The sequence below is a fragment of the Tasmannia lanceolata genome, unplaced genomic scaffold, assembly GCF_043159265.1.
Source record: "Tasmannia lanceolata isolate RefF3 unplaced genomic scaffold, GAP_Taslan_0.1 ptg000018l, whole genome shotgun sequence".
Classification (NCBI taxonomy): domain Eukaryota; kingdom Viridiplantae; phylum Streptophyta; class Magnoliopsida; order Canellales; family Winteraceae; genus Tasmannia; species Tasmannia lanceolata.
In genome coordinates this window covers 51,469,587-51,483,995 of record NW_027518695.1, presented here as the reverse complement: position 1 = coordinate 51,483,995, position 14,409 = coordinate 51,469,587, and the positions used below count along the sequence as shown (strand labels likewise).

The window sequence follows — 14,409 nt, the reverse complement described above, 5'->3', positions numbered from 1 at the left end:
TCTTCTTTTCTTTGCAAGTTGAAGGTATTTGGCCTTGAACTTGAGGGGGAGTGTTGTCATGTTCTACTGTTGTTATGTTGTTCTTTTTCTTGTGGTTGTCTTCTTTTGTTGTCTTTTCTAGAGAGGGAGTGTTAGTGTTGTCTCCTTGTTATCTTTTCCTGTGTTGTTGTGTCCGGGCTCATATAGTCTCGCCCGAGGGGGAGTATTGTTAGTGATTCCGTTCTTCGTTCTTCGTCCTTCGTCCTTTGTCTTGATGTCTCCTCGTTGATGTATTTCACCATTCCTTCATGTTATGAGTTTCTTCTTCTCTTTATGTTCTTCCGTCTCCTTGGTGGTTGTTCTTCCATTGTGTCAGTTTTTCTTGTTCGTTGTTTCCTCCTTGATGTTTTCTTTTGTGGGAGTTTTACGAATTATTGTCCTGCTTTATGCCTTATCAGTCACTGGGCGATGGTTTCTCCATCGTTGGTCGGTTCACCAGGCGATAGTTTGGCCATCGTTGGTCGGTTCACCTGGCGATAATTTTCCCGTCGACCTTCTTTCCAGACGATGGTGTCCCCATCGTTGGTTGGCTCTCTTCAAGCGACGGTTTTCCCGTCGAGCTCTCATCAGGCGACGATGTTCATGTCGTCTACTTTCTTTCCAGACGATGGTGTCCCCATTGTTGGTTGGCTCTCTCTTTAGGCGACAGTTTCCTGTTGACCTCTCTTTCGGCGACGGTTACTCTGTTGACCTATATTCAGGCGACGATGTTCATGCGGTCGACCTTCTATCCAGAAGATGGTTTCTCCATGATTGGTTGGTTTTCTTCTCCTTCTTATCTCTAACCGACGGTTTTCCCTCGACCTTGTCTTCCATGGTTTTCCCATCGCTTGTTCTTCTTCTATTGGCGCAGTGCTACATAGCTGGTGTTCTCGCTCGTGGTGCTTCGCCGTTGCTCATGTGCACACCTTTGGTGTGCCCTTTTTGCTCGGTGGATCGTTGCTATTTCCCTGCCAAGGTGTCTCTATTTGATCCTTCATGGTTTGCAAATCTATTAGCCGGGCTCTCATTCAGGCGGAGGCCCTGTTCTGATCGCTCTCACCTTAGTGCTAGTTCTGGGGTAGTTGTTTCTTTTTTTTTTGGTGGCCATTGTTCTTGACGATTCTACTCTCATGGTGGCCGTTGTCTTTTATTATGCTTTGCATTATGTATTCACCACACCAGCTTGAGGAGTGTTATACCAAGTTGGGTGTGTATGAGTTTATTGTCCCTTTTGTTGTACTTTTAGTTGTTTGTTGTGGTTTCTATATAGCAAGCTGGAGTTCCATAGTATATACACTCCAGCTTGAGGGAGAGTGTTGAGTAATTTATTTGGTTGGTTTAGTCATTACATGTAACTTAGAGGATATTGTAGTCATTGTACATTGTTGCCCTAGTTTGGGCCTATATATAAATCATTTACATGAGTAGCTCCGTAGTGGAGACTCACCATCCTCTCCATTCCTCTTGTTCTTCCTCTCTTCTAACCCTTACGCAATTTCTAACAACAATGATTTTCCTTTATGTACATGTTGCATGCAATTTATGATGGTTAGATTCAAATTGCTTATGTTGGTTGAAAACCGGAAGTTACTTGTTTTTAAATTTTGCCTTTTTTCAATTATTTCACCCTTCCCCATTGACTCCCTTCATGCATCCCTGTCTACTCCCTTCGTGCTTCCTTCATGCTTCCCGCCTTCTTCAGAGCCTTTGTTCTTTCCTGCTATGGATGACGAAATTTCTGCTCTTAAAACAACCACATATGGGATATATCTGAGTTGGCTATAGAGAAACATGCAGATGGTTGAGATTTGTCTATATGAGTATCTTGTTGATGGAATTGTTGTGAAATTGAAGGATCGATTGGTTGCTAATGGTTGTCAATACATAAATATTTGGTATTGATTCTTCGATATCTTTGCTTCTGATGTAAAGCTCCAGACTGATATCTGTATCACCCCCTAAAAAAGATTGATCACTGTGGCAACTAGATGTAAAAATTGTCTTTCTTTATGGTAGCTTACAATAGGTAGTTTTTTGCGAGCAACCATCAAGGTATGTTTCTAAGGGGTTTTTGGTAAGTTGGCAAAGGCTATGTATGGCTTGAAGCATAAGAACTTTTCTCGTGCTTGGTTTGATACGTTTAGCTCTATTATTACCAAGTATGACTTTCAACAGTCATGTGGACCTCTTTGAATTTGTATGGAGAGAGAATAATTATGTTGTTATACTAGCTGCCTATGCGTATGCTACATGCAATGATTGGAGATGTGTTGATGCAGTGGGGAATTACTTACAAGAACATGTATATACCAAAGATTTAAGAGTATTTGGGGTACTTTCTTGGAATTGAATTATTAAGGAGAAGGCTTGGCATCAACTTATCACAGAGTAAGTGTTACTGACTTATTGTTTGAGACATGTATCTTAGGATCAATGCCTAAGGAAACTCCTATTTTTTTGAAATGACTGAAGATGTACTCCTATAGATCCTAATATTATTTTCTTAAAATATAAAGAAGATATGTTTGAGGATCCTGCTAGGTATTGTCACTCCTTTGGAAGGCTTATTTACTCTGCAATTACTAGCAAGGTTTTAAATCTCGGTTTCGGTTTCGGTACGAAATTTCGGACGAAATCTTGTAAATTTCCGAAACGTTTCACCGAAATTTCCGAAATTTCGGGTGAAATTTTGTACTTCACCGAAATTTCCGAAACCGAAACGAAACGTTTCGGCCGAAATTTCCGAAACGTTTCGGTGAAGTTTGGTGCTTTTCCGACTCACTGTGAATTTCATTTCGTTTTCCACCGAAACCGAAATATTTCGGCCGAACCGAAACGTTTCGGCCGAAATTTAAAACCATGATTACTAGTCCAGCTATTGCATTTTCTGGGAGTGTGGCGAGCCAATTTATACATGCTCTCACCGTAAGTCATTGGGATGTTGTTTGATATATTCCGAGATTTCTATATGATGCACTAGACACAGGAATATTTTTAATAAGTATGACCACGTGAGAGTGGAAAAGTTTTTTGATGCAGATTGGGGAGGATCACAAACTCTGCAACATGTGGAATCTTGTCTAGAAGAGGTGCATAAAATCTTGGTGAGTACGATCCAAGTGACATAGAAACCCATCCAGTTTGGCATGTAAGTTTCCCAATATCTCAACTATTCGTTCATTAGTGCATCTAGACAACATGATTTTCACATAGGCTCTGATACCAAATGGATGGAGGAAGATCGAAGGTTGAAATAATATTTCGCTCGGTTACGAAATCTGATGGAGGATGGGTCTATAGAAGAGATGCTAGGGGTGAAAACGATGGGTAAAAATTAGTTATTGGTTCCTAAAATCTGTATGAGATTGGAAAAATATTTCTACTAGGTTTAGAAGCATGCATTCCAAGCTGGGAGGTTTTTGAAGGATGCAGAGAAGGTCTAAACTCAGTTTTTGGGAAAATCAAAAAGGGCAAAAGGCATGAATGGGTTTGAATGGTGTTTCTAAGTTGGAGAATTTTTTTATGGGTATTCTAGGGGTTTTCGGGTAGAAGATAAGTGAAAAAGAAAAATACAAGATAGGTTTAGGGTTTCCGTGAGGTTGATTTATGGGAGAAAACTAAAAAAAAGAAAAAGAAACTTGAAAGAGAGATAGAAAGGAAGGTCGGAATTTCACCTACCAAAACCGAAGGCATCACACCAAGGGGTTCCTAGGCATCACACCATAGGGAAGATCAAGGCATTGCAAAGAACATAAGCTATTTTGATGTAAAAATACTCTAATACCCCTACTATAACTTAAAGGACTTAAAAGACACACAAAACACACTTAAAATTAGAATATGGTCCTACGATGGTCCCCATCAATCACCTTCTGATAGATGTTCAGCTAAGAGGTATTGTACTTGTGTGGGGAGAACCCAGTTACTTGGCCCAACAAGAAGCCAAATATGGATTTGGTTGGAGACTCCCATGGAAGAAATGGGTTTTGAGTTTCACACTGCATGTGAGTGGTTATGGTTAATGCCACTTATGGGGGAGATAGGTTTTGAGGTTGACAACCTGTAGAGATACTGTTTGTAATCATACTGCTACTTACATTGCTAGTATTCCATGAGAGGGCTAAGCACATTGAAGCAAATTGTCATTTGCCCGTGAAAAGTGATATCTACTTCCTGTGTGAGGTCAATAGGTCAATTGTCAAATATCATCCACGTAGGAGATTGGTCAGTCATTTTGACATTATTTGTTTGAAGTTGGGCATGGATGATATTTATATCTGTCTTGAGGGCGAGTCTTAGTAGTTAGGATTGTTTATTGTTTAAGTTGGCTTTACTTTGTTTATGTTTCTTTTCATTACTCCTTACTCCTTAGGACAGTGTTGTAGTCTTGATTTATATTTCCTTTCATTACTCATGACTCTTTTTGTTTCTTTTCATTACTCATGACTAATTAGGATAGGGCCCATCATAGTCAGTGCCCTAATGTCATTTTTGTAACTATTCAATCATGGAGTTAGAATTTAACCCTCACGAACGTCACCTTCTCCCTACTCTTCCTTTTCCACTTTTCTTTCTCCTCTGCTACATCTTCCACAACTTAAGTGGTTTCTTCCAAGAATTTCTTCTTCTTTTTCACTTTACAATGTTGAAGTAGAATGCTACCATTGCTTTGTCGCATGGACATCATAGATTCTCATTCTCACACTAGCAAACTTTAGAACCCTAAGTTAGTTATACGGGATGATGTAATTGAGTCTCAAACAGTTATGTATATTAGTATACTTTATTTTCATTGGGTCATTGTGCACAATCCCGTGGCTTTTTTTTGTCGAAATAGAGTTCACCTTAAATATCAATGTGTTTTTTTTTTGTCTCACCAGAATATTAGCTTTTCATATTTTTAGAAAGTTTTGCCATAAAATATTAGCGACATACAGTTTGGATGTCATTTTGGCAATTTTTTGAAGTGCTTTGATTTACTAAATATTGATTTCTAATCAAGCTCATTAACCGAGTTTTGTTCAATGAAAGGGGAATTTCACATATGCATTCCAATTTAGTCTGACAAATAAATATTATTTACCATTTATTTTGATTTTTATTTCCTATCTCATTAGTGTTCTAATTTATAAAAGTGGACATGAGTCTTGATTCTTTGAACCTTGCTGCTTGTAATTTTTGTCCAGCTAGATTTTGTGTGGTAGAGATGGTAGCTTAAGTATTTCTTTTGATTGGTCTACACAACATTTGTTCCTTTAATTTGTATTTTATGGTTGCATGAACTTGATCTTATAATATTTCAAATTTGTTTTTTAATGGTCATTGTATTTCAAACATTGTCTCTTTTTCAGTGAAGTTGGTGATGAGGCAATTCTTAATACACTTTGGGGGAAATATGAGAGCGTTATTGACAAGGTATTTACACTATATTTTCAAAATTTTCCTACTGTTAATATCTAAAGTATAATCTGTTAATCTTTTGTAAATAGTAAATACACTTGACCAAGGTGGTTGCTAGACCAATTTTAGAAACTTGAAGTTGGAGCCGTCTCTCCCACAGGCATTCTGAGGGAGTCGGCCTAGTCAATGGTTAAACTCGTCTGAGACAAGTGAGTTCGATGATTACCATCATGGACATCTTGAAAGATGATGCCAAAATTGGGACATGTGGCATACTCGTCTTTCAGCCTATCAAAACTTGTGACCATGATGCTTATAGACTGTAAGACCATAACTACACGACTTAAGGCATCAACAACTTTATTTTCGACTCCTGCTCGATGATTGAGGACGAATGTACATTCTTGTAGAAATTCTATCCACTTAGCGCGCGGTTGAGCGTGTCCTATATGGCCAAATTCAGCCCTCCCCAGGATAAACTCGCCCCCCCCCCTATCTGGATAAATTCACCTCCCTTCCCGATTTACACTATGGCCATTCTCCCATCTCGTTCGCTAGGCAAACGCGCTCGGAATTCGACAAAATTTTATGGGGACCTAGTTGGGACCCTAAACTAGCCTAGGGTGAAATTTGAGGCCCTAGCTGATTGATTTGGTTGGGTTTTTGTTCAAACACAGGAGGCTCAGGGTACGGTCAAAATGGGGTGTCTACACCCTCTTCTGTCTTAGACAAGGGAAATGATATCAATTCAACCCCAATTTGATAATAACACAAAATCAGCTCTGCCCTTTCTCATCTGATTCTTCTGAAATTTGAGGGCACACCTCTTGGAATAACAACCATGCTTTGAGGGCTCTGCACTCACTAATGAGTAGGATGGGTCAACGAAACTCAGGTTTCTCTTCACACTTGAACATGCTTCCATGAATTTTCGGGACCTGTATTTAGGAAACTTATTCGATTTCGAGGTTCTTATTCGATTTTGGGATTTGGGGGGGGGGGGGGGGGGTCAAAATGGGGTGTCTACAAATGGGTGCGGCCAGCAATAGTGGAGGTTCGGCCGGAGTAGTTGCAGAGGTTGTGGGCGAAAGGGGAAGATGGTGGCTCCGGTGGGAAGGTGGTGGCTGAGGTGGAAGAAGAAGAAGATAGTGATGAAGGGGTTTGGGTTTCCGGCGAGTTTTCTCACCTGAGAAGAAGCAGCCCGGCCCTCTCTCCCTCTCTCTGCTATATGTAACCAAAAACCCAGAATGAGAAAAAAAATCCTCCTCTCTGTTCACGAGCTCCATTTTGGGTTAAATAGCTAGGGTTATTTCTACAGTTGATCTCAACCCTTAATTTGGTATCTTTCCTCTCTTGAATGCTCCTAGCCCTTGATCATTGTGCTTGCCCTAATGCCATCTTAGAAATCCAAAGGATCTAGAGTGTTCTAATCCAATCCAGCCTTACACCTCACCCTTTTGATCTAATGGCCCAAGTTTATTGCTTGGGAAAGAAGCAATATCAACTGTACAAAAATACCCCCAAGGCTAAGGTGTATTACCCTCTTGCCATTAAGCTCTACTTGCTTTTTCTTTTAATCAATGGGTATCCTTGCTTTGCTAATCCACCCCACTTTTAGGAAAGAAAATATATCTACCTCCTCTTTCTTCCTCGGACAGCCCACCTTATATAAAAAAAAAAGGTAATTTGTGACTCCATTCTTATCTGGACAACCCCCCTGGTATGTAATTTTCCATTCTTGTTTGTTGTATAGGGGGTGTCCCAAATAAGAGTAGGGGTGGGACAAATGAATTTTTTTTTTTTTTTTGAAATGCTATTGGCACAGCCATGCTTTGATAACGGTACAAGCTCGGCTTGCATTTTTTTGTCAATTTTTCGCCCATTTTATCTAAAAATTTGCAGGGGTCTCCTGGGAACATTAGCAACCTCTTGGGAATTTTGCACCCAAGAATGGGCACAATGGTTAAGTAATCATTCGGGTTTTCTCCGCACTTGGGGCTCGATTTTTAGGGAAATTTGAGACTTGATTCTGGGAGACCGTGAATTCGGTTTCGGGACTCGGATTTATTCAAAAAAATGTTTTTTTAAGTTCTTACTCGATTTTGGGGACTTTAGGGTCTGGTCAAAATGGGGTGTCTACACATTTTCCTTTTTTTTTTCTTCATTTCCCCCCTACATCTTCCTCCAAAACCCTCTTCTCCCTTCCAAATCCCTCTCTTCTTCCTAACACCCTAGTTTTTTTGTTTTTTTTTCCATTCAAACCATAGGATTTCACCCCATTTTTATTTTTTCTTTCTTCCTTTCTCTATTTCTCCTATTTTTCTCCATTTTAGGGCTATTTCTCTATTTTTTAACACATTATTTTTCTCTCCACCCACATTTCCTCTCACCATGCCTCGTAAAACTAAAAATCTCAATATTGGAGGCTCCTCCCAAGTTGCAAACCCCGAATACGTTCCTGAAGACGTTCCTGAGGAAGAAGGGCCTTCACGGAAGAAGGCGAAGGCGAAGGCTGTGGCGGCCGAGGTTGTGTCCACTTCTATTTCACTGGGGATAAGGCCAAGAAACTCTGGGCCGACGTCGGCACTAGGGGCATCCTCACCGGTAGGTACATTGATCCCCCTGTCCTTCAAAATTTTGATTTAAAGGCCAAATTTGATGCCCTTCATTGGACACCCATCCTTCACCTCAACGAACCCGTTTACCCTCGATTGGTGCGTCTCTTCTATGCCAATCTCACCATTTCCCTTTCCTTCTTCAAAATCGAATCTAAGATCAAGAAAACTGTCATCAAACTTACCTATCACACTTTTGCCACACTTCTTGGCATTAGCCATGAGGGCTTCTTACACTATTTTTGGCCGGAAGATGGGACACATTCACTTGATGATATTGATCATGACACTGTCTATGGTCGGATAACACGGCGCTACCACCCTAATATGCCCGTACAATCTGTTGACCTCATTCAGGTTGCGCGCATGCTCCATAACTTTATGTACTACATCTTCATACCTCGTGACATATGGGGATTTGCTTCTATTATCTGAAGGGCCACAAGGCTATCGTCCTATGGTCATGGTCTCATGGCCAAACAGTAAGATTAAGGCGTAAAAAATCAACGACTTAGCTTTTCTTGCAAAGCCCTAAACATGATTGATTTGAAAAAAACAACGAGTGCAACCATTATCATGTTGTAGAGGAGCTATTTTCTTAGAGTTCTAAACTCGTTCTTGGATTTTCTCCATTTGATTCCAGTATTGATCCAAGTTTTGCCTAGTTAGTTAATATTGGCAAAGGATGAAACTCGTACTAAGATTTTTTTTTAATCTCTCTTCAAGTGAGCCCTCCACCTTAGGTTTTTTCTAATGTGTGGTGCTAGCTGGCTTGAGCACGTGAATGGGGTGTTGACTTTTAATGGAGTGTTGACACAATCAAGCTTTGTGTTTTTAATGTGGGTTAGTATTATTTGATGCTCCTTGTCGGTCACATGGAACAATGACATTAACTAGTGCTTAAATGGGCCCCATTTGATTAGTAAAAATCTCCCCACTGGTGCTATACTATCGATTTGAGATGAACGACTAGTATGATCCCATCAAAGCATGGAGATCCAAAGCAAGGCCTCATAAATCTCAAAGATGAATTATTGCATCTTTTTCTTTTTGGTCTGGCACTCGCAATCAAACTTACTTTTCTTCCGGTGTAAAATTTGTTTTACACCCATTTTACGTCAAAAGAATGATCCATTACTGGTTTTTCCCCACTGCGAGAGGCTGAGGTGTTTTGAGTTCATAGTGATGAGGCTCTCTGTGCTAAAAAACAGAGGTGTTTTGAGTTCATAGTGATCTAATCTTACTTTTTTTGAAGCACAATTTGTTAGTTCATTGCTGCTTTCTTTGGTTTTTCTCTCCAATACAGGAAGAAGGTATGGCAGATCTATTACTGTCTTCTCTTGTTGATACAATCGTTGCCAAATTGATGGATTCAATCATACAAGAGATTACATTAAAAGCTTTTACGTATGTCCCAACTGCCCTTGTAGACTTTGGATACTCATTTTCCATGATTTTGTTTTGTAAAATTTGAAATCTTCTTTGCTTTTGTTGAAAATTTAGGACATGTTTGGCAGGAATGGAAATTTAGGACGTGTTTGGTAAGCATTGAATTTTTTTTGTTTTTTCTGATATTTAAAAGCTTTTCCATATGTCCCAACTGCCCCTTGTAGACTTTGGATACTCATTTTCCATGATTTTGTTTTGTAAAATTTAAAATTTTCTTTGCTTTTGTTGAAAATTTAGGACATGTTTGGCAGGCATGGAAATTTAGGACATGTTTGGTAAGCATTGAATTTTTTTTTGTTTTTTTTATATTTAAAAGCTTTTCCGTATGTCCCAACTGCCCTTGTAGACTTTGGATACATATTATAATCAAAATCAGGTCACATATGAGGACTTGATTCTATTATCTGAAGGGCCACGAGGCTATAGGCCCTATGGTCATGGTCTCATACCATACAGTAAGATTAAGGCCTAAAAATCAACGACTTAGCTTTTCTTGGAAAGCTCTAAACAAGATTGATTTGAAGAAAAAAACATGAGTGTAAACTTTATCATGTTGCAGAGAAGCTATTATCTTAGAGTTCTAATCTTGTTTTTGGAGCTTCTCCATTTGATTCCAGTAATGATCTAAGTTTTGCCTAGTTATTTCTTGTTGCCCTATATGAAACTCGTACTAAGATTTTTTAATCTTTCGTCGAGTGAGCCCTCCACCTTAGCTTTTTTCTAATGCGTGGTGCTCGTTGCCTTGAGCACGTCAATGGGGAGATGAATTATTGCATCTTTGACTTTAGTGGAGTGTTCACAATCAAACTTTGCTTTTCTTAAAGTTTGTTTGTTGCTCCTTGTCAGCCACATGGAACAATGACATTAGCTAATGCTTAAATGGGCCCAATTTGATTAGTAAAAATCTCCCCACTGGTGCAATACTATCGATTTGAGATGGACGACTAGCATGAATTTGATGGGTCTGGCTATTTTTGACAGTCTATGTGAGGTCAAGATGGAAAGATTTGTATGAATTTTGGGGCATGTAGAGCAGATCCAAAGCAAGGTCGATCAAGTGAACGGTTCAGATCAATTGACTATGACTCTAGAGCATTATGGGTCCCATCTTTAACTTATGGGAGCCATCCATTTCATACCAGTCCACGTGATGTTAAGAATCGACGATTTGCAATAATTTTGGGGCATGGAGATCCAAAGCAAGGCCCAACGGTTTAGATCAAAGATGAATTATTGCATCTTTTTCTTTTTGGTGTGGCAGTCACAATCAAACTTACTTTTCTTCCTGTGTAAAATTTGTTTTACACCCATTTTACGTCAAAAGAATGATCCATTACTTGTTTTTCCCCACCGCAAGAGGCTCTCTGTGCTAAAAAAAAACAGAGGCGTTTTGAGTTCATAGTGATCTAATCTTGCTTTTTCTGAAGCACAATTTGTTAGCTCGTTGCTGCTTTCCTTGGTTTTTATCTCCAATACAGGAAGAAGGTATGGAAGATCTATTACTGTCTCCTCTTGTTAAAACAATCGTTGGCAAATTGATGGATTCAGTCATACAAGAGATTACATTACTATGGGGTGTTGATGAAGAGGTCGAAAACCTATCCAGCACATTATCTGCACTTCAAGCTGTGCTTCAAGATGCTGAAGAACAGCAAGTAAGCAGTAATGCAGTGAAAGATTGGCTTCGGAAGCTTAAGGGTGTTGCTTACGATGCAGATGATGTAGTGGACGAGTTTACAACTGAAGTGCTCCGATCAAAATTGGAAAGAAATATGCAAACCAGTAACATGAAGCAGGTGCGCGGCTTATGCTTCTCTTGTTTTACTTCCAACCCAGTTAAGTTTCGACATGAGATAGGACATAAGATAAAAGAAACTCGGGAGAGATTGGATAAGATTGGACAGGATAGGCATCACTTTCATCTGAAACAAGGAGATGCAGGGAGGCGGCGTGAAATAAAAAGGCAATCGGTGACTAGCTCCTTAATAAACGAATCAAATGTATTCGGTCGGGATAACGATAAAGAGAAGATAGTAAAATTGCTACTGGATGAATCTGCATCATCGTCATCGTCATCGTCCAAGGATATATCTGTTATTACGATTGTCGGCATTGGGGGCCTTGGAAAGACAACTCTTGCCCAGTTTCTTTACAATGATAAACGGGTGGGGGATCATTTTCCAGTTCGAGGATCGGTCTGCGTCTCTGAAGAGTTTGATATGTGTAGAATAACAAAAGCAATTATGGAATCAGTGACAAAGAAAGGTTGTGATCTTAACGAATTCGATCCACTTCAAGTTAGCCTCAAGGAAGAATTGAGTGGCAAGAGATTTTTACTCGTCCTAGATGATGTATGGAATGAGAATCATAGTGACTGGGATAGGCTACAGTCCCCATTCAGTTCTGGGGCAAACGGAAGTAGAATTATAATAACTACTCGAAGTTCAGAGGTTTCAAGAATCATGGGCACTATTCCCGCTTATAATTTGGGTTGTTTAGATGAGGATGACAGCTGGTCCTTGTTTACACGACGGGCATTCATAGTGGGAAGCTCAGATGTACCTCCAGACTTAGTAGCAATTGGAAAGAAGATCGTGAAAAAGTGCAATGGGTTGCCTTTGGCATTAGAAGCTCTTGGAGGTCTCTTCCGTTCAAATACCAATGAGAACAAGTGGAAGAATATCCTTGAAAGTGAAATGTGGGAAATATCAAAGATGAGAAATGATATTATTCCATTACTAAAATTTAGCTACGATCACTTGCCTGCATGTCTGAAACAATGCTTTGTGTATTGCTCCCTGTTTCCAAAGGATTATGAATTTGACAAGGACAGTCTAATCCAACTTTGGATTGCAGAAGGATTTATCGAACCTGAAGGAAGGAAGCGATTGGAAGACATAGGTTTCGAGTATTTTGATGAGTTGATGTCAAGGTCCTTCTTTCAATATTTTAGACGGTTCTACAAGATGCATGACTTAAATCATGACCTTGCACATTCCGTTTCTGGTGATGAATACTTCAGAATAAAAAATAGCGTTGACTCTTGGAATATCGCTGCAAAGGTTCGTCATGCATCAGTATGGCAACGCAATGAACACTCAGGAATTTTCGAGTCCTTTCATGAATCTGAGAGGTTGCGCACATTTCTGCTACCGTCATGGTACGAAACACTCACTAAGCAAGTTGCTCATGATTTCTTCCTAAAATTGAGATGCTTACGGGTGTTAGATTTGAGTCATAGCTGTGTAAGAGATTTGCCGGATTCTATTGGAGAATTAAAATATTTGAGGTACCTTGATCTCTCTTTTATGACTATTGCAACCTTGCCTGAATCAATAGGCAGCCTCTATAATCTGCAAACACTGAAACTTTGCTATTGCAATCAACTTGCTGAGCTACCAAAGTCCACCAGCAACCTAATTAACTTACGGCATCTCGCTTTGGAGGGTTGTAAGATTTCTACGCCGCCGGAACTTGGGAAATTAACAAGTCTTCAAACACTGGCTATATTTGTTGTGGGCAAAGAAAGTGGATGTGGAATAAGGGAGTTAAAGAACTTGACAGAGTTGAGGGGAACTATTCACATTTCAAATTTAGAGAATGTGATAGACGAGAAGGAAGGCAACGAAGCAAATTTGAAGAAGAAAGAGTACCTTGATAAGTTGACATTGGAATGGGGAAATAGTAATCCACGAGGTGCTACAGTTGATGAGGAGGTACTTGAAGGCCTCCAACCTCACACCAACCTCAAAACCCTAAAGATTTTATCATATGGTGGTGTAAGTTTCCCCAGGTGGATGATGAGCGGTAATTTGACGAATCTGAACACTGTTAGTCTCGTTGGATGTTTGAATTGCCAGCAGCTTCCACCCCTTGGGCAGCTACCTTTCCTCAAGAAGCTCGAGATGGATGGAATGGATGGATTGAAACATATTGAAGGTGAGTTTATCGGTGGGTCCAATAAGGTTGTTAAGGGTTTTCCATCATTGGAGAAGTTAGAGCTGATAAACATGCCGAATTTGGAGGAATGGTGTGGAGCAAGGGAAGGAGACATGCCATGCCTTGGTACACTAATAATATCAAATTGTCCTAAGCTGCAGAGATTTCCCCACCTCCCATCCATTAATAAATTGGAATTAGGAGACTGTAATGAGATGGTATTGGCCTTGGTTCCTTGCCTCACTGCTCTAAAGTCATTAGAAATTTGCTCTATTAAAGGCTTGATATCCTTACCCCACGGATTTCTTCAACCCTTAACCGCACTTGAGAGTTTGCATGTCACTGAATGTAATGAGTTGGTGTCTTGGCCAAAGGAGGTCGGGTTGTATGACCTTCCTTCTCTCCAATATTTAAGCATTTACAAGTGTCCTAAACTCGAGTCATTGGGAGACGACGAGGAGGGCCTTCCCATCACGCTTAGATTTCTCCAGATACCCTACGGTTGTGATAGCCTCAAGTGTATGCCTACAAGGCTAGGAAAACTGAGTTCCCTCCAACGTCTGCACTTGGTTACTCAATGCCCATTCTTGCCAGAGGAGGAACTGCCCATCACTCTTCAATCCCTTAAGATATTCTCATGTTCTAATCTCAAATCCATGTCCAAGGGGATTTTCAACAACCTTACATCCCTCAAAGTCTTGGAAATTAGAAATTGTCCGCAATTGGAGTCATTGGCAGGCGAGGAGGAGCTACCCACCACGCTTACAGTTCTCTTGATCTCCGACTGTCCTAATCTAAAATCCCTATCCAAGGGGATGGGTAACAACCTCACCTCCCTCGTACAATTATTTATTTATAACTGTCCACAACTAGAGTCATTGCCAAACATCATCGGCCTCTGTACAATGACAATTAAAAAGTGCCCTCTAATGCAGCAGTTTCCAGAGGGAATGCTCGACATGCTTAGATATCTCAAAGGTGATAA

The 14,409-nt window shown here is 40.0% G+C and overlaps 1 protein-coding gene across 1 annotated transcript; it reads left to right on the top strand.

Moving 5' to 3' along the window:
* The first annotated feature begins 646 nt into the window (after positions 1-646).
* Positions 647-14,391, top strand: LOC143850416 (putative disease resistance protein RGA3). Its single transcript, XM_077359671.1, has 6 exons — positions 647-1,099; positions 1,819-1,916; positions 5,373-5,436; positions 9,343-9,462; positions 10,964-14,243; positions 14,360-14,391. Exons 1-6 carry the CDS (start codon positions 647-649, stop codon positions 14,389-14,391), a joined length of 4,047 nt encoding a protein of 1,348 aa, XP_077215786.1.
* Positions 14,392-14,409: the final 18 nt, after the last annotated feature.

What these genes read in the sequence shown, in the direction of transcription:
- LOC143850416 (XM_077359671.1), top strand. Translation starts at nt 647, where the DNA reads ATGGTGTCCCCATTGTTGGTTGGCTCTCTCTTTAGGCGACAGTTTCCT. An exon ending in ATGAGAGCGTTATTGACAAG is followed by an intron (nt 5,437 to 9,342) that starts GTATTTACACTA and finishes TCTCCAATACAG; the next exon opens with GAAGAAGGTATGGCAGATCT. An exon ending in CGTATGTCCCAACTGCCCTT is followed by an intron (nt 9,463 to 10,963) that starts GTAGACTTTGGA and finishes TCTCCAATACAG; the next exon opens with GAAGAAGGTATGGAAGATCT.